This window comes from Onychostruthus taczanowskii, unplaced genomic scaffold, assembly GCF_017590055.1.
Source record: "Onychostruthus taczanowskii isolate IOZ18803 unplaced genomic scaffold, ASM1759005v1 scaffold55, whole genome shotgun sequence".
Classification (NCBI taxonomy): Eukaryota; Metazoa; Chordata; class Aves; order Passeriformes; family Passeridae; genus Onychostruthus; species Onychostruthus taczanowskii.
In genome coordinates, this window is record NW_024503124.1 from 4,714,002 (window position 1) to 4,740,626 (window position 26,625).

At 51.3% G+C, this 26,625-nt stretch overlaps 2 protein-coding genes across 2 annotated transcripts; one reads left to right on the top strand and one right to left on the bottom strand.

The window, feature by feature from the left end:
- Positions 1-149: 149 nt before the first annotated feature.
- Positions 150-1,150, bottom strand: MTLN (mitoregulin). The gene has a single exon (XM_041417192.1). The coding sequence runs from the start codon at positions 1,097-1,099 to the stop codon at positions 923-925; it is 177 nt and encodes a 58-aa protein (XP_041273126.1). The 5' UTR covers positions 1,100-1,150; the 3' UTR covers positions 150-922.
- BUB1 (BUB1 mitotic checkpoint serine/threonine kinase) lies at positions 1,130-25,453 on the top strand. The gene is made up of 41 exons (XM_041417193.1): positions 1,130-1,241; positions 1,355-1,437; positions 1,983-2,097; positions 3,161-3,289; positions 3,487-3,603; positions 4,282-4,400; positions 4,532-4,633; positions 5,265-5,391; positions 6,272-6,473; positions 7,200-7,344; positions 8,350-8,535; positions 8,778-8,842; positions 9,126-9,213; positions 9,422-9,491; positions 10,031-10,250; positions 10,355-10,445; positions 10,703-10,816; positions 13,044-13,103; positions 13,217-13,361; positions 13,658-13,854; positions 14,375-14,415; positions 14,682-14,776; positions 15,096-15,142; positions 15,236-15,426; positions 15,628-15,776; positions 16,158-16,495; positions 17,134-17,186; positions 17,700-17,840; positions 18,591-18,686; positions 19,005-19,095; positions 19,470-19,545; positions 20,069-20,249; positions 20,742-20,820; positions 21,295-21,518; positions 21,869-22,009; positions 22,571-22,686; positions 23,222-23,383; positions 23,506-23,663; positions 23,746-23,923; positions 24,092-24,198; positions 24,379-25,453. Exons 1-41 carry the CDS (start codon positions 1,221-1,223, stop codon positions 24,572-24,574), a joined length of 5,256 nt encoding a protein of 1,751 aa, XP_041273127.1. The 5' UTR covers positions 1,130-1,220; the 3' UTR covers positions 24,575-25,453.
- Positions 25,454-26,625: the final 1,172 nt, after the last annotated feature.

Consider the following 26,625-nt stretch of genomic DNA (forward strand, 5'->3'; position numbering starts at 1 on the left):
ATTTCACTTGTTCATTCGCCCAGCCAAAGCATGAGCTCTTTCACCGCTTAAATGTCCCCATGCACACCCGTAATGAGACCTGTTACATGTGCCCATAAGGCACATTTTCACATTAATTCCAGAAATAAACACCTAGGAGCACCATGCCATGACTTTTGCTGGTTTATTGTGTTGGCAGCGCCTCCTGGCAAAGGCAGAGCAGCAGGCTTAGAGCTGAACAAGTGCAGACAACCCTTTTTTGGAATATGGAAATCCGAGAATCATGGAATCGCTGAGCTTAGAAAAGACCTCTGAGACCATCGAGGTCTCCCATGACCGATCCCCACCTTGTCACCCAGCCCAGAGAACTGAGTGCCACGTCCAGTTGTTCCTTGGACACCTCCAGGGACGGGGACTCCAAACCTCCCTGAGCAGTCCATTCCAGGCTGGGGATCGCTGCTTGCACATCCTCAGCTCTTTGTTAGGTTAGTCTAACACAGTTTGGGATCTTGCTTTGCGAAGGGCAGAAGAGAAGTCCTGCTGTTCTAGGGATGCTGTCCTCTCTGGCAGCACTGCCATTCCAGGGATGCTGTCCTTCTCCAGAAGCCCTGCTATTCCACGGATGCTGTCCTTCCCGCTATTCCAGGGATGCTGTCCTTCTCCAGAAGCCCTGCTATTCCACGGATGCTGTCCTTCCCGCTATTCCAGGGATGCTGTCCTTCTCCAGAAGCTCTGCTATTCCACGGATGCTGTCCTTCCCGCTACTCCACGGATGCTGTCCAGCCGGCAGCCCTGCTACCCCAGGGACGCTGTCCTTCCCCAGCAGCGCTTCAGGCGTTTCCAGCGGCTCAGGCAGCGCCCACCGCAGGTCCGGAGGAGCCGAATCCGCCGCAGGATCCGCCGGGAGCCCGCAGCCAGGGGCAGCCCGGAGCGGCGGCGGCGCTCAGGCCGCTTCCAGCTTCTCCTGCGCGGCGGCGAGGCGGCGCTGGAGGTAGCGCTGCCGCCAGCGCAGGAAGCGGCGGCGCGCCCGGCCCGCCTGCCAGCCCACCGCCACCCCGGCGGCGAAGGCGGCCAGCAGCGCCCAGCGCACCACCCGCGGCCGCAGCGCCTCCAGCACCATCCCGACCCCGCTTCCAGCCCCGGCCCGGCGCCGCCTCCCGCTCCCGCTTCCGCCGCCGCGGGGGCGGGACCGGCCCCGTTAAAGGCGGCGGGGCCGGGGAGGCGCCGCGTCCGCCCGCGCCATGGCCGAGGCGGCAGCGCAGGTAGCGGCTCTGCCCCGCGGCACCTCCCCCCTCTTCTCCCCCCTCTTCTCCCTCTTCTCCCCTCCGCGGAGTTTTCCCGAAGCCCCTCACACGGTGTCTTGTGTTTCCCCCAGGATCTGCTGCTGGCAGCGGCGTTCGTCTCCGATGCGCAGTACAACAGGAACATTCCTTTCAAGACCTCCCCGGAGGCCGTCAGGTGAGGAGGGATGCGCCCCAACCACACCTGTGGAGAGCCAGCAGGACCCGTGACCGAACAGCAACAGCCAGGAAAAGTCGGGGGTGCTAAGAGGGGTGGATGGGTGGGGTGCCAAAAACTGGACTTCAGCTGAAATGCTTAAAACGGGCCTCAGCACATCTGTATGTTGAGGATGGGAAATTGCCATTAAAAAGTTGTGGTTTGCTGGAGGGGAGAAAATAAAACTAACACGAAGTCTTCCAAGCCTCTGGGGCAATGAAGAGTGTGGGAGGCTTGGTCAGCCCTCAGCTGTGTGGAAGGTGCTGGAGTGGCAGAACCAAGTTAAATATTTTTTGTTTATTATGAGTATTCTGTTATTTAACCCCTCTCTGAAAGGTGGTATAGCATCCATCAGCTCTGAGACTGATTTGGAAGCAAATTACCAAATTCCTTGCTGGCAGAAATGTTTGGGACAGCAAGTGCTGTTCTTTCAGGACACATTTGGTGATGCCCTGGCAATGTGCCCTGTAGTCTTTATTTATGGTGCCTGTGCTTTCTTCCCCCAGGCTTTATCACCTCTATAACCACTGGGTGATGCGAACAGCCACCTACTTCTTCATCTTCCTCAACCTGTCCCTTGCCCTGTTTGAGGAACCTGCTGTGTATCCGCTCCCCTTCCTGGTGAGTTTGTGGTGTAGGAGCAGCAAATGCAGCTGCTGGAGCCAGCAAGGGCTTCTTGCTTCGGAGTGGTTGTTACAGGTGCCAGGAGACAGTGGATGGTGATGTTTTTGTGGGTAGCTTTGACCTCTGCTCTGGTGAGACCCCACCTGGAGAACTGCATCCAGCTCGAGGTCCCCAGCACAGGAAGGACAAGGAAAGTTGGAGTGAATCCAGAGGAGGTCACCAAGTTGATCAGAGGGGTGGAACAGCTCTGCTGTGAGGAAAAGCTGAGAGAATTGGGGTTGCTCAGCCTGGAGAAGCTTCAGAGTGACCTAAATGACTCTTTCAGTACTTGAAATGGCTGACAAGAAAGATGGAGAAAGACTATTTCCAAGGGCCTGGAGTGCCAGGACAGGGGGGAATGGCTTCCCACTGGAAGAGGGCAGGATTAGATGGGATATTGGAAAGAAATTGAGGGGGTGAGGGTGGTGAAGCCCTGGCACAGGTTTGCCAGAGAAGCTGTGGCTGCCCCATCCCTGGAAGTGTTCCAGGCCAGGTTGGACAGGGCTTGGAGCAACCTGGGATAGTGGAAGGTGTCCCTGCCATGGCAGGAGTGGAATGGGATCATCTTTATGGTCTCCTTCTACCCAGGTGATTCTGTGACTTTATAATTCTGTGATCTGTTTGGAATGGGGACAGAAAAGGCACAGGAGCTGGCCGGGGACTGTCGGAGCCATTGTGGCCACCAGCAATGGCCCCTGTGACTGTGGACAAAGTCATGTTGCTGTTCTCCATCTCGGAGACCAATTCCAGCCTGCTTTGGGACTCAAGTCCAGTCCTCATGTGTGAAAGTAGAAGCCAAGTTTTACTTTAGGCCAGACTTTTCTGCAGCCTTTATTTGTCCTGCACCAGTGTGATTGTGAAAGATGTACTCCTTGAGTCCTAAGCAAACACAGACTTGCTGGCTTTAACCTGCCAGTTCTGCAAAAGGAAGCCTGAAAACTTTGCTCTGCCTGTTTTTTATTGTGCAAAAAGGAATATTGCTGCTCCTGGTTGTGCTGGCTGAGCCCTGCTCTCCCTGCAGGCCACGTCAGTGCTGGAGGTGTTGTGCCTTCTGGTGTTCTTCGGCCGGCTGACACACTTTGCCAAAGTCACCCTGCACAACGTGTTCTGGAAGGACACCAAGAACATCTGCATCATGGTGGCAATCCTGGTGAGTTGGGCCCAGGGGAGGTGTTTTTTTTTTTTTTTCTCCTCATGTTGCTTTCCTGGGATCCCAGACCTGGCATGGCCAAAACAACCAGCTGTCACAAGGCTGTCATGTGTGCACCTCTCCTGTATCAACAAGCACTTCACTGTCTAGACACATCCCAGCATTACTTCTGGGAGCTTTCCTTCTTTCTCCTACAGCTATCCCTGGCAGACCTGGCCATCTATGGGGTGCTCAGGCTGTATGAGGTGAGGAGCATCCGCTGGTCAAGGATTGTGAGGCCCATCTTCCTCATCAACTTCGCAGAGAGTCGCCAGGTAAAGAAAAGGTCTGGTGGGATGTCTTTGCAGACAGCCTGCTGCTTTCCACAATCCAGGGGATTTAGCAGAAAGGTTTTATGGCAGAATTTAGGGTCCTGTGAGGGAAGGTTTGTTTCAGAAGTGGCCTGAAGCAATAATTTGAGGTGGGCAAAAGGGCAGATTCAAACAGTACCACAGAAAAAACCCTGTGTTTCTCCCTGAGTCAGGGACCAGGTTACTGATTTCTGGAAGTCTCCTGGGTAAACAAATGCCAATCCTGTAGTCTAGATTTGGACTCTGATTCCTCTCAGCATGGAGAGATCTTTGTCCTGCTGCCCAAGACTGGTCTGGTCCTGACTTACAAATGAATAAATTGTGATGTGGAGGCCTTGGGGAGGGAGCAGCTCAACATTTGGGCTCAGAGCCTGTGTTTTGTGGCCTGGAGCAATGGATTTCTGTCCCTGACTGGTTCCCTGCAGTAAGAACATCTCAGCAGTGCCCTGGGGCCCTCTGTCCCTTGGCTCCTGAGTTCACTGTGCTCTGTAGCTGGGGCCTTTCCTTCTGGGATCCCCCCTGCAGAACAAGGAGGAAAGGCCTGGGATTCTTGCATCCCAGTTTAGGGGTTTGATCCAGGTGGGATGGTGAGGGGAAGAAGGGGTGCCACGTTGCCTCTGAACACTTCCCTTGTCCCCGCAGATCCGGAGGGCCTTCCGCAGCATCCGCAACACGCTGCCGGAGATCACCTACGTCTTCCTGCTCTTCATGTTCAGCCTCCTCATGTTCTCCCTCATGGCCCTGAAGCTGTTTGGAGAGAGGTGTGGGTGCTTCCTTTGCTCCTGGGATACTCTGGGCAGGCTCCAAGCAATTCCTGGGGAATGCAAACACCGCTGCTGTTGAGGGACACGTGATCCAAGTGCTTAACTCCAGGCTGTCCTCTTGCTCCTAGGAATCTCCAGACAGCAGAAGGCTTGCCCTACTTCAGAAACTACCTGGAGATTGTGTTTGACCTCTACGTGCTGGTGACAACAGCCAACAGCCCAGATGTCATGTATGGATGTCACGTGTGGATGATCAGATCTTTTCCTCTCATAGTGCTCTCAGGGCTCTCTGTGCAGCCTCTAATTTGCATAGCAGAGTTAAAATTCTGTGGGTGTCGGGCTTTTCATGCCTATCTCTTCTGGGTTCCCATTGTAGTTTGTGCTGGGGAGGTGCTGTCAGGAGTAGGACAGGGAGGAAGGGCTCAGTCATCCATGTGCTGGAAATATCTTCAGCACAACTGCAATGGTGTGGCGACCCTGGGAATTTAAACTGAGAAATAAAATGCTGCTCGTCCTAGAGCAAGTAGAAAAGCAGATGTGACTGCAGCAAGGGTCTGAGGCCAAAAAATAGCATCTGGCTGAGGTATTGCCTCATGTCTGCTCTTAAATCTGGCTGCACTGGCAGAGATTTCATCTCTGTGCTGTCTTCTGCTCCCCTTCAGTCAGGGCCTGACAAGCTGGGATGGAAACGCAGCAGAAGAAAAGTGTTCTCTAACTGAACTAGTGCAGTTTTCAGCTTTTATCTGACAAGTTTGATCTGGCAGTCCAAAACAGCACGTGGAAATCCACGTGGTAGTCTGCTTTCTCGTGGGCTCACTTTTGTCAGTCTGGCAAGCAGCAATCCCTTCTCCCCTTCTCTAGGATGCCAGCGTTTGACTTCAGCTCCTGGTACGCCCTGTTCTTCATCGCCTTCGTCATCGTCAACACTTACATCTTCATGTCTCTCTTCCTGGCCGTGGTCTACAACAACTACAAAAAACACCTGAAGGTAATGCCTGGAGGGGCTGCTGACCAGTGGCTTCCTGCTGTTCTCTGTCAGGAGCCTCTGTCTTTCCCTTGGAAAGCTTTGAGAAGGGGAAAGAGCTTCTTGCCTTTGGTGTTCTGCAAACAACAAGCACAGACCCACTTCTCATATCATGGGGTTGTTGGGAGTTCTGCTGCTGGCATTGAATTAAATATTCTATGGTGTTTCCCACAGATAAGAAGCTCATTCTGCATTATCTTGGAGGCTTAGTCCTAGCTCAGGAATGCTGTCTCCATGCAGGGAATTGTTTTTTGCACAGCGTCTTTGCATGTGCTCTGAGAGCAAGGGAACTGGCAGTGGGAGGGCTGAGTAAATCAGAATTTTTGTTCTGCTCAAAATGGGTAGGGGGCTTGTGATCAAAGGAGGAGAGCTGGGAATTCCTGGGTGCTCCATGAGGGGGTTGGATCTTTCTCAGGAAGCAGAGTGCTGGATGTCCCTCTGCTCAGTCATGTGCAGAAGAGGATCCCTACCCCTGCTCTCAGCAGGATTCACTGTGGATGGGAAGCATGTGTGGACACATCCTCTTTGCTTCTGTGGCCATGCAGATCCCGTGATCTTTGTCACCTCCTTCCTGTCTGACACTGCCCTTTTGTCTTCCTTCCGGTTTTTCAGTGTTGTCCAAGCATCCAGCAATCTGTTGATCCTTCCAGAGCTCAGTGTAGAGAACCCACAGCCTGTTAAACACCACTTCTTATCACCCCCCCACACTAACTGTGCTGTGCTTTGTGTCCAGTGCCGTTCCCCTGGGTCTCTTCTTGCATCTCTGTGCTGTGAAAATGAATTTATTTGTTGAAGAAAGGGGGAAGGGCACCTGGAGCTGCCTGACTCCCAGCGCTCTCCCTAGAACGAGATCCGTAAACTCGCCTACATGAAGCGCCGCAAGATGATCGAGGCCTTCAACCTCCTGAAGGAAGAGGAGGGAGAGCAGTTTGTGGTTCGGGAAGCCCGGTGGAAGCAGCTGGTCAAGCTGGTGGCTCCTGACACCAGCAATTCCCACCGGGAGCTGCTGCTGCGCATCTCGGATGACGAGCAGAAAGGGTTTGTAGGTGAGCAGTGGGGACTGGGGAGGAGCCAGGACCCTGATCATTCCAGGGGTTTGGCACTGGGATTTTTGATCGGTAATGGCCCCAGAGGGACTCAGAATCACAGTCACTGAGGTTGGAAAAGATCTCCAAGATAGTCCAGCCTGTGTCTGTTCCCCACCTTGTCACCCAGCCCAGAGCACTGAGTGCCATTTCCAGTAATTCCTTGAGCACCTCCAGGAATGGGGTTTCTGGGTCCCTCTTCCAGTTTCCCTCCAGATTCCAGGAGTCCCAAAAGGTTGTTCTTGCTGCCTGTGCTATAGCCCATGTCCCATACACTGAATGGCCCTTCCTGGCCATTTGGCATCAGGCCAAGCTCTCCATGGGATGTGGGATCTCCCGTGCTCAACAAGGGAGGCTTTCCACATCCTCTGCTATCAGATGCGATGTGGCTCCCCACACAGTCCTCAGGAGCTGGAATATCAGGAGAGATGGGTTAGTCTCCTTGTTCTGAATCCTTCTGTGGTGCTTGTTGGCCCGTGGCTCGAGCCAATTCCCCAGGAACAGGGTGGAGAAGCTGCTTGAATTCCATCAAGTTCAGCCTGTTGTGGATACCACTCTGGGATTGGCTTTGCTGGGAGCAGGGACGGAGGAGTCCAGATGGCTGCCGCTCCTGTGGGCTCGGATTTGCGTTTAGCAGACACGGTTTGTTTGCCCTGAGGTCGGGCTGACGCTGGCACTCTGCTGCAGACAAGAAGTCCTTCGTGCAGCTGGCAGACCTGCTCAACATTCAGGTGGTGACGCTGAGGATCCGCAGGCACCCGCTGGCGCGCTGGGCGCCCGCCCTGTACGGATCCGCGCCCAGCCGGCTCCTGCGCGGCATCGTGAGGCACAGGTGAGCTCTGGCACGGCCCTGGGCTCTCCTGGCTGTGCTGCTGGGGAGGACAGACCCTCGGGGCTCTGCTGCTGCTCCTGCCTGCCGTGGTCAGTGTGGAGGAACCGGCTCAGTGGGCGAGGCCCCGCTGCCTGAGCTGGGTTTTGCTGACATCGGGCTGTGCTTTGTGTCCTGCCGTGCACTTAGAGCTGCTCCTAGCTCAGCAGTCTCTGCTGCAGAGCTGAGTCCTGCTGCCTCATCAGCCCTGGGAGTTCTCTAGAGCTCTCTTCCCCCTCTGAGCCTTCCCAGGATCCCAAAATAGCTGAGGTTGCAAGGAACATCTAGGGATGGGCTAGTGGAACCCCCTGCTCCAAGCAAGGTCAGCCACAGTAGGGTGCTCAGGGCTGTCCTAGCTGGGTCTAGAGTATCCCCAAAGGATGGAGGCTCTATAACCTCTCTGCAACCCCTTCCAGTGCTTGATCACCCCTGGTTAAAAAAAAAACCCAAGCAACTTCTTTAAGTGGAAGTTCCTGAATTCAACTTGTGCTCCTTGCCTCTTGTGCTTCCACTGGATATCACTGAGAAGAGTCTGGCTCCATCTTCTCTGCACCTTCCCATCAGGTATTTATGCTCAGGAGCTGCTCCTGATCCTTCTTCCTGTCAGGCTGGATGACCCCAGCTCTCCCAACACATCACATTCCACTGTCCTGTCGTTCTCTCAGTTCTGTGACCCTTTGATGCACCAGCTCTGTGTGTCCAGGCCTCTCTAGTACCGGGGAGCCCAGGTCACCCTGGTTCCTCCCCAGCACCAAGAAGGTGGGGGAAAATCACTTCCCTGGACCTCTTAAATTCTGTCTTGGACTTCAAGACCAAAACTGAACTCTTCAGTGGCTCTCCCAAATTCTCAGGTTTGAGGAGAATTGATGGGTAAAGAATTTTTGAGAGAGCAGGCAAAGAGCTTCTGAAATAACTGTGTGACTTTGACCTTCTTGGGAGCTGCAGACTGATCTCTCTTGGTTCTTGCAGGGCTTTTGTCTGGACTTACGATGCCATCATCCTGATAAATGCTGTCTTCATTGCTCTGGATGAGGAAAGCCCCTACATTTCCTATGCAGAGTGGGTGTTCCTTGCTCTGTACATCCTCGAGATCCTCCTGAAGGTCTACACTTACGAACCCAGGGAGTTCTTTGGCAAAACCCAGTTCTGGAACTGGTGAGTGGGCTGGAAGTTTGTGTGGTGTGAGTGCTGTGCTCAGCTCCTCAAGGACTGAAAGGCTCTAAACTCCTGTGCAAGGGTGTGTTTAAGGTGAATCAGAGGATGTTGTGACAAAGCTCTCCCGTGTGCCCATAGTCTGAGCTGACCCAGGGCTGCCTGGTGAGGAGCAGGGGTCACTCCTTGTTTAAACCCCACTCCTGTCCCCCAGAATCTAACAGCAGTGCCTTCCCTCGTGCCAGGTTTGATACCCTCATCATCTTTGCTGCCCTGACTGCAACGATTCTCAATGCCACCCTCAAGTCCAGTAAGTGCAGCTTGAGCAGCCTGCATGCCTTGGGAATCTTGGTGTCCTCCCCAGCCTTCTGCCAGCACCTCAGGCTGGAGAGGCTTTGTGACCAGACAAGGAATTTCTGGAGGGTTTCTAAGAACTAACCCAGTCTTCCTCTTTTCTTTTTTCTTTTTTTTTTTTTTTTAGCTCCCTGTTATAGTGTTTAACAAGGACACAGTGATAACAAATGAAAGAGCTTTAGATAAACACTTCCCGGCTTCATTTTCATAATAAAAATATCTTTGTTCTTTTTTTTCAGCCATGAAGTACAACAGCCAGCAGATCCTGGACATTGTGTTCATCCTGAGGGTGCTCAGGCTGATCCGCATTGTTGACAGCATTCAGAGGTGAGGAGGAGAGTGGGATGGGAGGTGGTTTTTGGGGAGGGCTTGGTCTCTGCCAGAGGAGGTGCTCCGTGTGCCCAGCACTGAGCAAGGCCTGTCCCAGCCTGCCTGGGGTGAGCCAGTGGCTGCAGCCTCCCTGGAGGCTTTCTTGGGGATGTGGGGAGCATGTGGTGGCCGGGATGTGACAGTAACCGGTGTGGGCTCTCCGTAGGTTCCAGGTCATCATGAACACCCTGATAAACATCGTCCCGACCATGCTGACTTTTGGTGGGCTCACTCTGGTAAGAAATCCCGGTGTCTTGGCTCAAAGCACTGCAGTTTCACAGAAATGTGTCATGAATCTCACGCTCATGCTGTTTCCAAGGGGATAAATGCAATTCCCTGGATGGCAGGCCCTTGGAACTGTAAGTATCCATTTGAGTCGTGGCCGTTGTGCAAGCAAAGGGCTGCATTCCTGCTTTTTCCTGGATCAGGACATCCTCCTTGGATCCATGGGGTGTTCTGGCAGCCTTGGGCTTTGCATCATAAGGAATCAAATCGTGGTTTGGGCAAGAGGCTGAATGAGAAACCTGGATTTCAAATGATTTCCTAAAATGAGCTTCTGTTATGATTTGGGAATATTTCCTATCCGTGTATTTGTAGTTCTTGGCTAATTATTCCTGCTTGGTGATTGCTGTTGGGTGGCTTGGGGCTCTCGGAGTCTGTGCTGCCCTCCAGCCCCTTGCTGTGCCTGTGGAAGCTGGAAACCTGCTGGGCTGCTGAGCTTGCCCTGGGGCTTGCAGCTTGCTGGAGAAGCAGGTGATGGGGTTTCTCTTCCCAGGTTGTGTATTGTGTGTTTGCTATCATTGGCATGGAGTTATTCCATGGGAAAATCCAGTACTTCCCGGCCAACTCAAACGCTCCTCACGCCCTGGAATGTGGGAATCCAGCTCTCAAGGATTCCCTGTTTGCCCGTGGGAAGTACTGCAAGAACAACTTCAACAACTTTGCCTCATCCTTCATTGTCCTCATGGAGCTCACTGTGGTCAACCAGTGGCACGATATCCTTTGTGGGGCACGTTCCCAGCTGGATCCTTGGGAAATCTGCTGGGTTCCTTCCTCCCTCAGCTCCTCCTTTCCTCTTTTACCTTAACTCCCACTCCACTCTTCGCCAATGGATTTGCCAATGTGACAGCTCAGCCTGCCAAGCTCTACTTCATCGCCTTCCACATTGTGATGGTGATAATCATTGTCAAGTACGTTTTTTGGGGTGATTTCCTCTGCTTTAGGTGGAAAAGGGGATCTGCCCCTGTCAGGGCACTGCTGGTGGGTCCTGGGGTCACCCACTGGAGTTGGGTGGGATGTGTCTAGAGGGATCTGCTGCTTTCTTGTCCCCACTGGGTGCTGCTCTGGCCGGGAGGGGATGGAGCACTGGGGAATGAGCCTGGGCACACTGGGACAGTCAGTGCCAGGGAGGAAATGCTGCCTCAGTTCTGCTGGTTGTTTCTTTCAGTATCTTCGTGTCCTTCATCTTGGAAGCTTTCTTTGTGGAGTACTCCCTGGAGAAGAGTGAAGTGGAAACTGCCATCGAGCAGAAAATCCAGGAGCTGGGAATGGGATTTCAAGAGTAAGCCCCCAGATGTGCCCAAGCTGCATGTGGCCAGTTTGGCACCCCTGATGAGGGAAAACCACCCTCTGTGTCGAGCTGTGAGCTGACATTCCCCCCTTGTCACGAAGTTCTGGCTCATCTTCCTGAAAAATGGAGATTCCTCTTCCCTGTCTTGAAGTTCTGGCTCCTCTGCTGGCTTAGGTGCCAGTAGAAGGCCACTGGTGCTGGCTTTGCTGCTTCCTGTGGCTCTTCCAGCTGGGAATTCCAGCCCAGAGGACAGGAAAGATACTGGAAAACAACCCCATGGCTGGTGCTTGTCCTGCCCCACTGAGAACCCATCACTGCCGGGCCCCAGGGTGGGATGTGACCCCTTCCCAGGGTAATTCCTGGCCCTTGCCGTGCAGGGATGAGCTCCAGCATGAACAGCTCCTTGACAACATGGAGAGTGCGGAGCACGAGCTCGAGGGGGAAGGTGGAACCAAGCCACAGAGCAAAGGGCTGGTGTTCAAAATTGCCTCCAAACGTAAGTGTGACCCTCCAGGGTGTCCAAACCCAAGGATCCCAGCTGTTCCTGGGGAAGTTCCCAATCCCTGCTGCTCCCTTGGGGCTGTAAAAGCAGCTAAGCCCCACCTGGACACTTTGGGACAGCTGTGGACGTGTGATGTTTGTTGTTTTGTTTTTACTTCTGTAGCATCTTCTCCTCTCCCACCTCGGCCCTCCTGTGTTCCTTGTCTTCAGTGAGCTCCCTCTGGAGACACTGCCCTGGTGGCCGAGGTCCTGCTGTGCCAAGACACCAGTTTTCCTTTCTCCTCCCTCTGTGGGCTTTGCATTCCTGCTGCCTGGGATCACGGGGTGACAATATCCTCCTGTCCCCTGGCTCGGTGACTATTTCCCTCCCTCTCCTGGCTTTCTTGCTGTACCTCAGCTTTCCATTGTGTGGGAATAGAAGGGCTTAAAATCCCAAATCACGGCCTTACCTTCAAGGAGGGCTCAGAGGACTTAAAGCAGATGGGGTGGAAAGCAGGCAGTGTATTTTGGGAATTTTCTTGCCTGTTTTTAGGTATCCAGAGGAGCACATCTGGTGTTTACAGGGCGTTTTTTTATCCCACCAGGATACAGGACAGTGGATGCTCTGCTCCAGCGCATGTTCGAGGCAGAGATCCCGCTGGAGGACGAAGGCCCTTCCTTTGAAGAGATCCTGAACTTGTCTCCCAGCTCGGCTGTTCCCAAGAGCCCGAGTTCCGAGAGTGCGGCGTGAGGGGGGATCAGGGAATGGAGCCGATTCCCGGCTGTCCAGGTGCTCCCTGGCTGCTCCCACGCGTGGGGCCCGGCTTACACGGTGGGAACAAACAGCTTTGTCCTGTAAAGGAGCTTTATTTCATGTAAAGTCTCATATAAACGTCTGGAATGTGGGGAGGACTCGGAGTCTCCGGCTGTGCCCGGACTGGGACGGTGCCGTGGGCAGTATGTTATGGAATAACTACTCCTTGTAACTGGAATTGTATCGCAGCACTTTTATACGCAGCTCTGGAGCGGTGTGCGCTGAACCAAGCAGCTCTTTAGCACAATAAATTCAGCAGTTTGGAAAAACCATGGAATATCTCCGAGTTCATGGTGGCAGAGGGTTGCGGCTGCTCCGTGATAACGTGTGGGGCTCGGAGGTGGGAAATGAGGAGGGGAGGAGAGGGTCGGGGGCTGCTCCCCGCCCTCAGGGCTCTGCCCGGCCTTCCCCTTTCCCAATTCCTCCTTTCCTCCCTCATTTCCCTTCGGCTTTGGGCGCCGCCCAGCGGCCGCGGCGGGAACTGCACGGAGGGCGGTGTTTCCTGCGTGATTGATGGGACCAACGACCAATGAAATGCAGTGCGGGCAGAGGTCTGGCCAATGGGGATGCAGTGCGGGCCGAGCGCTGGCCAATGGGGAGGCGGTGCGGGGCCGCGCGCGGCCAGTTTGAATCGGCGGGAGCGGTTGGGCATGGAGGAGTCCCGGCGGTGAGCGGGGGGCGGGATGGGAGCGGGATAATGGGATGGGGGAGCGGGATAACGGGACCGGGGGGTGCTCCGGCCCCCGGAGCTCTGCAGCGGGATGGGAGCGGGATAACGGGATGGGGGAGCGGGATAATGGGACCGGGGGGTGCTCCGGCCCCCGGAGCTCTGCGGGTGCGGTGGCCACGCGGCGCCGTGGGGGTGGCAGAGCCTCCGCTTCCCACCGTCCCTGATCCCGGGACCCGGCGGCCTTTTCCCTGCAGGAATTACGAGGCTCAGATCCGGAATTACCGCGGGCCCGACCCGCTGGAGCCGTGGGACAGGTGAGCCTTGGGCCTGGCACGGGATGCCCCATCCCCGGTGCTGCCCCTTCCTTCCCTGGCCGGGAGCTGCCCCTTCCTTCCCTGGCCGGGAGCTGACTCTGGAATGGTTCCAGGTACTTGCAGTGGGCAGAGGGATGTCTCCCTGTGGCAGAGAAGCAGAGCCGCTGGCCCGGGCTCCTGGAGGAGCTGGTGGAGCTGTTCGTGAGCGACAGGCGGTACCAGCAGGACCCGCGGTTCGTGGGCTACTGCGTCAAGCTGGTGGGTGCAGCTGCGGTTTCCTGGGAATGAAATGATCCCGATTTACTCACGCCGCGCTTCTGGGACTGCAGGGAGCTTTGGGAGGAGCGGGAGGCCTCAGGAATTCTGGTCCCCTGCAGGACAGGAGGATCTGAAAAAAAGCAAGAGTGTGTTTTTTAAGCCGTGTAGCTCGGAGAGATTTGCCTTAATTTCTCTGATACTTCCCGATTATGAAAACTAAGAAATTCTGATGTATTTTATTTTGTCTGCCACTCCCTGCGATGTTCCTGATGGCTTTGTGCGCTCGTGTTGTGCAGGCAGAGTTCATCTCTTCCCCGTGCCAGTACCTGGAGTACCTGCACGGGCAGGGCATCGGAGCCAGGAGCTCGGATTTCTACCTGGCCTGGGCTCGGCTGCTGCTGAAGGAGGGCAACGCGCAGGGAGCAGCAGCCGTGCTCCAAAAAGGGCTCCTCAACCAGGCACAGCCCCGGGAGAACCTGCAGCAGCTCCTCTGGTAACTCTGCAGCCTCTTCTACTCACTTCCTCAGTGCTCATAATTACTCGTAATTAACCATGGGTAGCATATCTTTTGGGTTTTTTTAATTTTTAAAAGTTTTTTTCAGTGTTGTTATTTTTGGTAAAGGGAGGTTTAGACTTAATCATGTTTCTTTGCTGTTGGGTATTCATTGGGCGTTTTGGGATGCATATTAAAAACAAATATATCCCAGAGTGAAGCGCATCACTGAGCTGAGTCTTGCAGTTAAACATTTACTTCTGGGAAGATAAATGCAAAGAACCAGAAGTAAAGCGTAATATAAACCATAAAACAAATACCCAATTCTGTTTTCCTGCTCCCTCTTGAAGGCTTTTTTAGTTTTGCAGCTGTGGAGATGTCCATATACAGTAAAAATCTTGCTTTTCAGTGTTGCATTTTGTGGCATGATTGTACAAGGAAATCCAAGATTGCTGGGAGGTGGGGAAGGGTGATGAACAGGTGATTTCATGGTAATAACTGAGGTTTTTTTGTAATTTAGCTCCCTGCAGAGTTATGATCCTCGGAATCCTCCTTTGCAAGGTGAGGAGGGAAGAGTCCTGTTCGATCTGTAGCTCCTCTAAATGACTTTTTTTTATCTCAATGAGTGAGTTTTGTTACTGAAAAAACCAAATTCCCTATAGAAATCTCTTTATTTTCCCTCTTTATGTGAAAAATTCTTACGGACAATGTATTCAAAACAAGTTATTTATTTTTCACTGCTTCAACTTAGTCAAAATTCAAAAAGAAGCAAACAATTTTTACTCATTAATGAGTAGAAAATACTGACATTATATTTTCTGTCACAGACGCTGCTGTTGTAAAACCACTTCAGACTTCCCACGTTGCAAATCAAATGGCTCCTCCAAAAGGTGTTTCCAGTCCTAATCCCTGCAAAACTCAGGTAAATGATGAATTATTTGGGAAAAGATGTTTCATGTAGAGTTTGGGTTGGTGAGCTTGGCTGAACAGGGTGGGCTGACTGTGTCTGGTGTGTCTCCTGATATGAGACACATAACTGACATGGAGATGGTATTGCTGCTGCTTTCCTGCTGCAAGCACCACATCTCCATAGGAATGTCTCATCTGGGCAGCACTGGGACACAGCCAGCGGCCTGACACATTCCCAGAATCACAGGAATAATATTAGCAGTGGATTGTGTGCCAGTTGTGCTGCTTGATCTTATAATCTCATTTTTTTGTGTTTCATTTCCCTGCTTTAGGCTCCAGATGCTGCTGGTTCTCAATCCTCTGCTGCTGGAAAAGAAGTGTAAGTGGTTGGGTGGTCCTTTCAAAGTCCCACTGTGAGAAAACAAGCTGTCTCCTGGGATGAAGCCCCCCAACCCTGGCCCTTCCCTCCCAGGAACTACGTCACCTACATCTCCAAGTCCGAGGTCGCGCCGAAGCCGCCGTCGGGCGCCGCCGGCTGCGAGCAGGTGCCGATGTACGACAAGAACCTGCTCCTGTGCCAGGGCTCCGAGCTCTCCTTCGAGGAGCTGAGGGCCAAGAGATACTTCAGGAAATACGAGCTCCTCAGGAGGCAGCAGGCACTGGGTATCCTCCTTTTTCCAGCTCTCCAAGGGGTTGTTCCCTGGTTAAGCTCATGCTTTGGGCTTCTCTTGTCGGTGCCACATTAGGGGTGTCTCTCCTGAGGAGGCACAGTGAGCTGTCAGCACCACATATATCCATTTAATCTCGTTGTTGGTGGTCGTACAGACCACGTATGTTCATTTAATCTCATTGTTTAACCCTCAGAGGAGGAGAAGAAAGACTCCACGAGGAAAAAGGAGTCGGCAGTGCTGGAGCTCCAAGCCCTGCAGCAGAAGCTGGACCAGCTCACCCAGCTCTCCAGAAGCCTGGAGGAAACGAGACTGGAACCAGCAGCTGAGCCAAACCAGAGGGTGGTGAGTGGGTTCTGGGATGGACAGGAACGCTCTGTCTGGGCTTATCCCACAAAATCCAGCCATGCTGTTGGTTGTTAACCCAGTCTGGAGGCTGAGGCTGCAATACCAGCGTGGAAACCTGGCATAACTTGCAACACTCAGATTTTAAAGGTTTTACCCTGAACTGTGGCTTTGCTTCTCCACAGTTTAGTTTGAGATGCAGCTAGAAGTTCTCTCAGGTTCTGGGCACGTGGAACTAACAGGAAAAATGGGAATGGCTGTATTTGGGGGAAACCTAAAGGTTCTGTTACATTCTGGTCATGTGGAGCTGGTAGAGAAAATGGGAATGGCTGCATCTGGGGGTGAAATTTGGGCGTCACAGAACACTTCTCATCCCTGAAGGTGCCCCCACCCGTGAGGCCTGGCACATCTCACATCCCAGGGAGCTGGATGACACCTGCTCCAGGGCTGGATGTGCCAAAGGGCCAAGCTCTGGTGCCTGAGCAGCCCCAATTCCAGGCACCGCCAGCGACCGCTCCCAGCCTGCGGCCAGCGAAGCCCCTTGGCAACCACATCCCAGCTGCCTCCCCCTGGGAAGCACCAAAGGAGAAGGACCCAGCTGGAGCTCGGGCAGAGCTTGGGGAGCTCCAGAAGAGTTTGCTGCACCCTGCCTTCAGTGCTGCTCCAGCTCAGGAACGGGCTCATCCCGACCCAGCTCGGCCTCGGAGCGCGGGAGAACTGTGAGTGTGAGCAGGCTCCCCCTCTGCAGTTGTGTCCTCAGGGTCCACACTGAGAATCAGCTAAAAAGAAGCCTTTCCTCCCCTTGTAGAAAAAAATACCTGACATGAAGCCACTGTTTATTAAACTTAGATCAAACTTAGTCCTCATGGCCATGTTTAATTCCTTTTACCCCGTGGTTTAATTGCAGTAAGAGGAAATTTGGTGTGTAATGCCTGGAATAAAACACAGGAAGTGCTTTTCTCCTGCAGATCCCACTTCAAAATCTCCAGAGAAAGATAAAAAGTGCTGGTATTCCTCTCCTGTACTTTTGCTGTGGCACTTGGCCACAAAATGAGGGGGGCAGAGGGAGAAACCCAGGCTGGCAAAGCAAGGGTGTCTCAGAGGACTTGGCCAAGGTGGGAACTGTTGTTCACTCATATTCTGGAATTCCTTGGAAGTAAACTGTGTCCTAGGAGAGCTTTTAATTATTTTAAACCTTTCTAAAGGACTCTGCTGCCTCCCAGGTTATTGGCAGCTGTAGGAGAAACTTTCCAGGGCGATCTTTATTAAAGGACCTCTCACTTGGTTGAAATAGAGATTTAAATGGGATTTAAATAGCTTTTATTCCAAGGTAATGTTGTGACTCTTTCTTCTGAAGGTCTCCTAACAAAGGATCCACTGGATTAACTCCTGCTGTGGATGTGAAGGAAGGTAAGGAACCTTTGGATAGAGACTGATGCCATTGGTGTGGCTGTTCCCAGCTGGGAATCATTAACTGCATGTGGACACCAGTTCCAGCCCTGGCAAAGCTTCCTGACTTCCCAGCCTCCATCCCTGCATGTCTGTGCAGGGTCTCTCTATCCCTTCCATGGAACATGGATCCAGTCCCTGTTCTCATGCTTTGAGCAGTTCCTTTTGGAACATGGATGGGAATGGCTGTTTGTCCTCGCTGGCTTCCTGCTTCACTTTGTGTCAGCATAGAGCATTCCTGGGAATTGCAGATGGATTCCTTGGAAGCCACCCAGCTGTCCCAGGTTCCTCTTGCCCTCCAGGGCAGCCTCCCTTGGGAGTCTGCCACGCAAATCTCTGAACAAGCCAAAATCTCTCCCCAAATCCCGTGTCGCTGCTGCTCCTTTTGTTTACTTCCCTCACTAATATTTTGCTGGAATGCTCATAAACAATCCCAGGCTCCTTCAGGAATGATCTTGCCCTTGTGTTTTCCAGCCTCCAGAGTTGGGAATTCCTCCTTGGCCTATGGAAATGCTTCCCAAGCCACCCCCAACACCTCTCTGGGAGGAGCAATGGGGACGACAACGCCCTTCAAGGTGCAGCCGTCACCCACAGTCCACACGAAGGAAGCCTTGGGTAAGATCTGGAATAAAATTTTCCTTCCCCTGGAGTCCCTGGGATCTTCCCTGGGAATGTTAGTGGAGCCTTTTCTAGCCAAGGGAGCTGTTCAGGGATGGGCATGTGCACCATTCAAAGAGGAAAATGACATTAAATCATGAATTGTCTGTTGGGATTATCTGGGTGACCCAAAACTTCTGACCAGAAATTGATGTTTTAACAGTGTCCCAGCAGCCACATCCCATCAATTCCTGGATAAATCACTGCCAGGCTTCTTTGGCAGTGTGTTGTCTGAACTGCATTTTCAGGGAATCCTGTTTGGGATGTCAAGACCTACACCACACTGATTTGGAAGTTCACAGTCAGATCTGCCTGATGCTGAGCTGAATAAAAATGAGAAGAAAGAAAAAACCAAGAAGCCTGTGGCATTCATTAGTCCTACAAATATTTAAGTTTTCCAAAAATCTGAGAAATTAAATGAGAATTTTCTCTCTCAGGAAACTTGGAATTTCCCATTGGATAGGGAATAAAAAGGGCCATGACCAAGTGTGTGTTGGCCAAATTGGCCCTTCCTGTGTCTGATTGGTTGTCTGAGGTGTTTAAATGCAAGAGGGAGGAATAATTGGCTATTGACTGCTGATAAATTATAAGAATATTATTAACTGGCATTTAAGGCTGTTAGAGTTAATTGGAATTTGATTTGGCTACTACACAATGGAAGAACCCCAGAGAATTTATTATTATTATTATTATTTATTTCTTTCTTAGGTGTTCTCATGGATATGTTCCAAACACCCTTCTTGCCTGAGCCATCTCTCCTGGAAGACAGTGAGGAACAATTTGAAGCCTTTTGCAGAAAAAGTGGTGTGTGCTCTTTATTTTCCCAGTCCCTGGAATTCCATCCTTTATTTCCCACTGACACCTCCCACCAGCCCTTGCTGCAAGAGCTGAGCCAGTCTGAAACCCAGAGGCTTTACAGGAGTGAGCAGAGAGAGATTTCACATCTGGGGTTGGGCTGGAAAAATCTTCTTTCCAAGAGATTGTAGGAAAGGTGATTGGAATGGGAATTCTGCAGGTGCAGCTGGATGGAGCCCTGAGCACGTGCCTGGAGAGGGGGGAGAACGTGGCTGTGTAAATAATCTTTATTGGGTGAAGATAACAGGGGTTATCTTTTCTTTTCAGAGCCTGGTGGATGTTTGAAAACTAGGATTGTTGGCCCTGCCACTCCTGCATTTGCCATCTTTGAGGATGAGGAGGAGAAGGAGAATGGCAGGTAAGGAGGGGAAAAAGGAGCAGCTGAGCTGAGCTCCTTAAAAATCATGGAAAAAATCGATCCCATTCCATGGGACTTTGCTGTGGCTCTGCCAGGATACAACTGGTGGCAGCTGCCTGGAGTGGCAAGAGAAAAGCAGGAGCTGCTGCTCTGGGATTGCACAATTCCCTGTTTGGACAGTGTTTGGGAGGCTTCATTCCCTGCAGAATTGGGTCTAGCTCTGAGCTGCTGCAGCTTCCCCAAGTTGCTGCAAATGGGGCTCTTAAAATAAAATTAAAAATTCAAGTTAAAATAGATCAACCTTTGTGGTGACCTGTGTGCCCGGGAAAGCTCCTGGGGAAAAGTTGTTCTAAACTTTTTGGGTCACTTTTCAGGATCCCACAGCACAAGAACAAACCAGAAGAGCCCAGAACTTTTGGAGAACATCCCTTGACTGGCTGTGCAGCAGAAGTGAGTGGTGATCCTGCAGGGACTAGCCTTGGAAGTGGGTTATGCACTTAGGAGGGTTACCAGAGTGGGTGGATTCACCTCTGCTCTATCCCAGTCCCATAATATTCCTAGGAATGATGCCTGCTGAAGGCTGGATACCTTTTTCTATTTCTTGCCAACGGGATGAGCATTTTTGATTGTTTATTGAAATAAAATTGATGGAGAACTCCACCTCTCAAATGTGTGTGGACTTGGCATCAGTTTGGGGGAGGAAGAGACATTTCATCTTCCAGCAGCCACCTTGCAGCTTCCATAGACAAGGAGATGGATAAAACTTGGATAGAAAAGGTCCCCTCCCATGGGATTGGCTTTTCCAGGCTCTCACAGCAATTTCTGGTGGTCTGGCATTTTGCTGTGGCTTTGACTATTACCAGCATTCAGATCTAGTCTAAAACTATGGAAACATGGGATTTTGTTTATATTCTGGGATCATTTTGATGTTTTCATTTTAAATCTTGATTTTTTTTTTCCTTTTCCTGCCTAGGAAGAAACAGGGACCACGGAATTCCTGCGGGATGATTACACGGTGTGGAATGGCCCCTGCAGCAACAAAGCCCTGGCTCCCAGTCCAGACAACACCAGGGATTTTGCCCGAGCTGCCCAGCTCATGTCCACACCCTTTAATTACCTGGCAGCTCCTTCCCAGCCCCCTTTGCAGGACAGAGGTAAAACACGGAATATTTTGTGTGGAAAACATTGAATGTGGTGCCTCATGACTCCATTTCTGCCCAAATCCAAATCCCACCCAGGTGTGGCTCCCACTGCTGCCACTCTTGAGTCCACATTCCCTGTGGAACAGCAGCTCATAAGCTCTCCAGGGATTTTTAATTGGGATTAGAGGAGGTGGTGAGGGACAAGAGAGGCTTTGTGTGTCCAGCTGCTGCTGTAAACCATTCCAAGGGGTTGGGAATATCCAAATATTGGCTGAATTCCATCTGGGAGCACCTTTATGCTGTTCTGCCCCTTTTTAAGTCTTGGAATCTGCTCCCTGGAGAAATCCAGCTATTACTTTGACCTGGATATTTGAAATGAGGCTTTGTTGAGTTCTGGTTTTCGTAGCAGCAGCTTTCAGAGCTGCTGGGTGAGAATGCTCCAAATATTCCTGCTTTTGGGGAAATAAACATTGATTTGCTCTTGTTCTTGCTCCCTTTGTTCAGCCTGTAAGGAAAATTTGCCCCAGATGAATTTGGAATTCTCTGAAGAGCTGCACAGGCAGCCAAAGCCCAAGAACTTAAGGTATGCTGCTCCAATGTAAATTTCCCAAGGTTTTCCACTGTATCAGCCTGGCTCTGCCCACCACTCATCCCAGCACTCTGGGGGTAAATAGACCTGGGTTTGGTGACCATGCCCCAAAAATCCTTCCAAGATTTAAGTTCTGTCCCATGGAAATTAAAAATTAACTGGAGAAAAAATCCACTGTTTTCTTCTCTTGGTGAACTTGAGAATTATTAGGGAATGGGTAAAATGACTTGACCAAATCTAATTTTCTTAAGAAAATTCCATTTTAGTAAAATCCATTTTGTTTATTTAACACCTCCATATTGGACTTTGTGGCATTTGACACATTTTTGCTCCCTTCTCCCTAACCCCCAAGGCAGAAGGTTAATAATATAATTATTATAATTGTACTTATATTATAATGTACTATTAAATTATGATGTACTATTATAACATTATCAATAGTTACTAATATTTTGTTTAAATCCTTAGCCCTGCTCTCGAACACATCCCAGAACAGAGTGGGCTTCGTGGTAAGGTCCTGAAACAAGGGACTGGGATCCAGGGAATTGCTGCAGCTGCTTCCCAACCACTGCACGAACAGACAGCTCAAAGCAGAACTGGACATTCCTCCTGCCTTGGGGTGGATAGACCTTCCCAGGAGATGCTCTGTGGAGCAGGGCAGGACAGGACAGCCTGGAGCGGGAGACCTGCAGGTACGCAGCATTCCCTGGTTTTCCTCCCTGCATTCCAAGGGCTGTGCTTTGTGCACTGGAGGGAGCAATTCCATGATTCCTGCAAGGGGTGGGAGGAGGGATGAGTTTGGGTTGTACCTGGATTGCACATTGCCATGGATACTCCAGAGTGCCCTTTGGAAAGCTCTTGATTCCTGGGCAGGTGCAAAAGCTGGAGCGTCAAAATCAAGGAATACTTCACATATCTTTATCCCTCCTGGGGGTTTTGATTTATTATTTTCTTTAAATTAGTGATGCTCTCTCAAGCCCAACTTGTGTTACCTCCTTGGAATGACACCCAGAGCTTAAACACTTCCCTTTTTTCCATGAAGTCCTTGTTGAGAACCCTTGGGACAAGGAATTGATTGGCAAATTCTTGTTGGAGCTTCCGAAGCCGCTCCACACCTACGCCAACTACTTTGAGTGGAAATCTCCCCTTCCATTCATCAAAGTGAAGGCTCAACTCTCATTGGGTAAGAGCTCCTTCAAACTTATCAATGCCAAGCATTTCTTGAAGTATTTTCTAGGAGAACCTCTCGGAAGTACGTGGGAATTCAGCTTCCTTGTGTGTATCTCCAGATTTTCTCAGCCTCAGGTTGGGAATTAGGCCTGGGGTTGGTTTGTTTGCCTTTTGTAGCACGAGCCTTTTGGATGAGGCATTTTTCCCAGTTCTCCCTGTAAACTGGGCCACAGCTCTCCAGCTTTGTGTGGAACAGCAGCGGGCCCATGTCAACAAAAGCTGTAGGACAGGGATTGCAACATCCCTGTGGGACTTAAACATTAGTGTTTACTTTTCAGGGCATGGCCTTTGGAATTTGACTGCTTCCAGGGGATCAGGCAAAAATAGAAACACTGGGGTCGAGTGTGTGGCACGTCCAGCACTCCTGCTCTCTCCTGTTTCTAACAGGAAGAGATTTGTAGGGAAAGACTTGATCTAGGATTAAATAATTCATATGGGCTGGTGCTTTTCTCTTTTTTTCCCTGTTTTTCCTCAGTGGAGTTGGCAAGCAGGATTTAATGTTAATCTTTTAAAGGTTCCAGCTCATTTCACGTGGACTGCTTGGCTGGAGAAGGAGCTTTTGCCCAAGTCTATCAAGCTTCCATCCTGGATGCCAGTAACCCTCAGAATAATCAGAAAGTGGTATTCAAGGTCAGTGCTGTTGGGCCACACTTTCTGTGGATCTTCTCTCCAACATTTAGTCCTTCAGGAAAAACTAAAGCCCCTCTTTAACCCCTGAAGTGAAAATTTTTCAGGAGAAAAAAGTGATTTATGCTTTCTTTGGAGCATCAGGGATTCACAAGGAGTTTGGAATTGTGGCATGGGATTGAAGTCTAGATTTGAGAGGATTAATCATGGAGTTTATCAGCTGAGCTTAATTACTGTGAGGGTGGGCAGGCCCTGGCACAGGGTGCCCAGAGAAGCTGTGGCTGCCCCTGGGTCCCTGGAAGTGTCCAAGGCCAGGATGGACAGGGCTTGGAGAACCTGGGATAGTGGAAAGTGTCCTGTGGCAGGGGATGGAAGATGGGAACCTTCAGTTCCCTCCCAAACCAAACCATTCTGGGATAAGCTCAAGAGGGAAGATGGCTGATCTGCCATTAAAAACCAACAACAAAGCCCAACCTGAGAGGAACTCCAGCTTTTACTGCTCCCAGATTTTGCCAGTAAATCCCCTTCTTTCTTCCAGGTCCAGAAACCTGCCAACCCCTGGGAGTTCTACATTGCAACCCAGCTGGTGGAGAGGCTGAGCCCCAGCGTGCGCCACCTCTACATCCACTTCTACTCCGCCCATTTCTTCCCCAACGGCAGCATTTTGGTGGGAGAGCTCCACAACTACGGAACGCTGCTCGTGAGTGCCACCAGCTTCTGCTCTGGAGCATCTCCGCTCTTACAGAGCATTCCCTCCTCCTGACTGACCTCCTCTGGGAATCTGTTGTGCCTTAATCCATGCTGTGTGTCTCTGGCTTCCAGAATGCCGTCAACATTTACAAGAAGCTCCCAGAGAAGGTGATGCCCCAAGCCCTTGTCATCTACTTTGCTGTCAAGATCCTTCACATGGTGGAGGAGTTGCACAGCTGCAAAATCATCCACGGGGACATCAAACCTGACAATTTCATCCTGGGAGAAAGGCAAGTGTCTCCTGTTGTCACCAGCTGTCACCCCATGGGAGCCTGGAGACACTGAGGGGGGTGTTTCTTGTCCTGGTTGAAGGTTCCTGGACAACAGCACGTGTGACATCGATGGGCTCTGCCACGGCCTGACCCTCATTGACCTGGGCCAGAGCATCGACATGAAGCTCTTCCCTGAGGGAACAGCCTTCACTGCCAGGTGTGAAACATCTGGGTTCCAGTGCGTGGAAATGCTGACCAACAAACCATGGAACTACCAGGTAAGGGATGGCCTGGAATCTCAGAGCTCACTGCACGCCGAACAATTGGACTCTGGTACCAGAGCTGGAGCCTCTTGCAGAGCCTCTCCCCCTCCACGGGGTGTTTTCAGCTCATTTTTAGTGCTCTGGGTGTGTTTTTGACACAAAATTGGTGTGGTTTTGGTTTAGACAGACTACTTTGGGGTGGCAGCCACCGTGTACTGCCTGCTCTTCGGGACATACATGCGCCTCAAGGATGACAATGGGGTCTGGAAGCCTGAGGGAACCTTCAGGAGGTGGGTGTCCAAAATATTCCCTAAATCTTTCCCTAGATTTCCTAGAAACCCATGTTAGTACCACATTGCTCTGAGGTCATGTCCTGTCACAACTTTTCTAACTGGGAGCAGAGTAAAAATGAGTATTTTAACAGCTGAATTTAGTGCTTTTTTTTGATGCTTTTCTGTCCCTTTTTGCAGGCTTGCCAACGCTGAGCTGTGGAAAGAGTTCTTTGAGAGCCTGCTGAACATTCCCAGCTGCCACAACCTGCCTTCCCTCAGAGTCCTGCGCCAGAAGCTCAAGGATTTATTTTGCAGGTCCTACGCTAAGGAAATCAAGTTCCTTCGGAACAGACTTGTTGTGTTGCTCCTCGAGCACAAACGCTCACGGAAATAAGGGTTGAGTTTGCCCAGTTTCCGAGGACTTGGGGTTTTATGGATGTGGAATATTTTTGTAATGACTTGGTTTCAAATAATAAACGGGTTTGGGGTTGACTTCAGCATTGATGGCTTGCATCTTTCTGGGCTTTTTTTGGGGAAAAACATGCTAAATTGAGTTGTTAATTGGTTTGTGAGGCAATGGGTGTACTTGGATTGGGCTCTTCCCGCTCTGCCTGTCCTTAGGAATTTCTAAGATGGAGGAAATGGAGGTTTGCAGGTCAGATGTAAGTTGGACAGGATTGACCACCCTTGGCACCTCCAGTTCTGACCTCCCCCCACATCATTATTCAAGCTCAGGGGAAACTCAGAAGACAAATGTCTCTTGTTTGCCTGTAATGGCAGAATTTTGGGAAGAAAATGTTCCTTTAAAAGGAATATTTTGGCAGCACAACCCCCACCAGGGAGGAGAGGGCATTAATTTGATTTTTGCATCTCCCCACAGGAGGGAGACAACAGCCTTTCCTATTCTCCCTCCTCCTGCTTCTGTTTCGGGGCTGTTTTTCCTCTGCTTAAATTGTTCAGCTGGAAAACCATGGTGAGCCTGGGCACCTGGTACAGCCTGGGATGGTCAAGAAGAGCTGGGAAGTGTTGGATCTCCTAGGAGTTGCTGTTCTCCCTGCAGCTGGGACTCCTCTCCCTGCCCTGATGGCAGAACCTCTCGGAGTCCCCTTGGAAGCAGCCTGCTTCCCGTGGCACGTGGAAAAGCCTTGGGCTTTGATCCGAAGCAGCTGGTTCCTGACTCAGCTGGAGTGAGTTGCACCAGGAGGCAGATCAGCTGGAGCAACCTCGGAGCTGGTGGAAACATAAATATTGGATGCTGGGGTGGCTTTTTTTGTTCCCTTTCTCCCCTCAGTTGCATTTTTTTTACAAGCTGAGCCGGAGCCAGCTGTTCTCTGGCCAGGCCAAAATCTCTGCCAGGCTTAAGTTTTTAGATCTATATTGTAAATTATATATTTTTAGTGCCTCATATAATGCAGAGGGATATGTGGAGGTGCATTTTCAGAGCATTATGAGCACGATGGAGCTTTTAGCTGCAGCTTTGCTTTTAATAAATGCTGTTATTTTACATTAAACACCCTTAAAAACAGCCCCCTGTCCCCGCCACCTACTCCTGCCCCCCGTCCCATGAGCAGCAGGGAGGAGAAGGGTTAAAACCATCCCACGAGGGGTAAAAATGGATCAGTGCAGCGATGAGGTGGGGTGGAGGTTCTGCTGTGGTACTTGATTTAAACCAAGCTCTTGAAAGCCCCAGGAGTGAAGCCCAGGCCCCAGCTGGCAGGGTGATATTTCCTCGCCGGCACGCGCCGGCTCCACGCCGCTGAAGATCTCGAGGTATCCCCAGAGTCGCCCTTTAGAGATAACTCATCTCGGGGCCTCCACCACCCACACGGGAGAGGAGAGATTTCCTGGTGTGTGGGTGGGTGGCTCTGCCTTTTCTTCTGCAGAAAACCCAGGTTTACTCATCTTTCACCCTCTGCCATCGAGCAGGGCCCCCCCCTGGGGTCTGAGGCTCTCTCCCAGCTCCTCCATCCCTTGCTGGTGGTGGCCCATCACCACTCAGCCCCGCCAAGCCCTTTCTGCTGCCACCTCCCTGCAATTCCTGGCCAAAATTCTTAATTTTGGCTTTGAAGGCATATAGTGTGAGGTTGTTGAAAGCTGCAGCCATCTCAGTAATTAGTGAGGTGCACAATAATGAAGCAGCAGTCCTGGTCTCCTTCCTTGGTCACCCACAGCACTTGCCCCATTAGGAACAATAAATAACTTTGCATATTTACATAACAGGTCCCAAATTCACTGGTGGCAGCAGGGAATCCAAGTGCCACCCTCTGCCCAGCCTGGGGACCATTCAGGTCACAACGGGACTATTTTTGTCACTTGATTCACCCCCACATCACTGTCACCACTGTGGATGTGTGGAGATCCCCCAGGGAGGGTTTGGGAGTTTCTCTAACTAAAAGACACTTTTTTTTTTAACAAAACCCACCTGTTGTTATCTCTATCCAACCT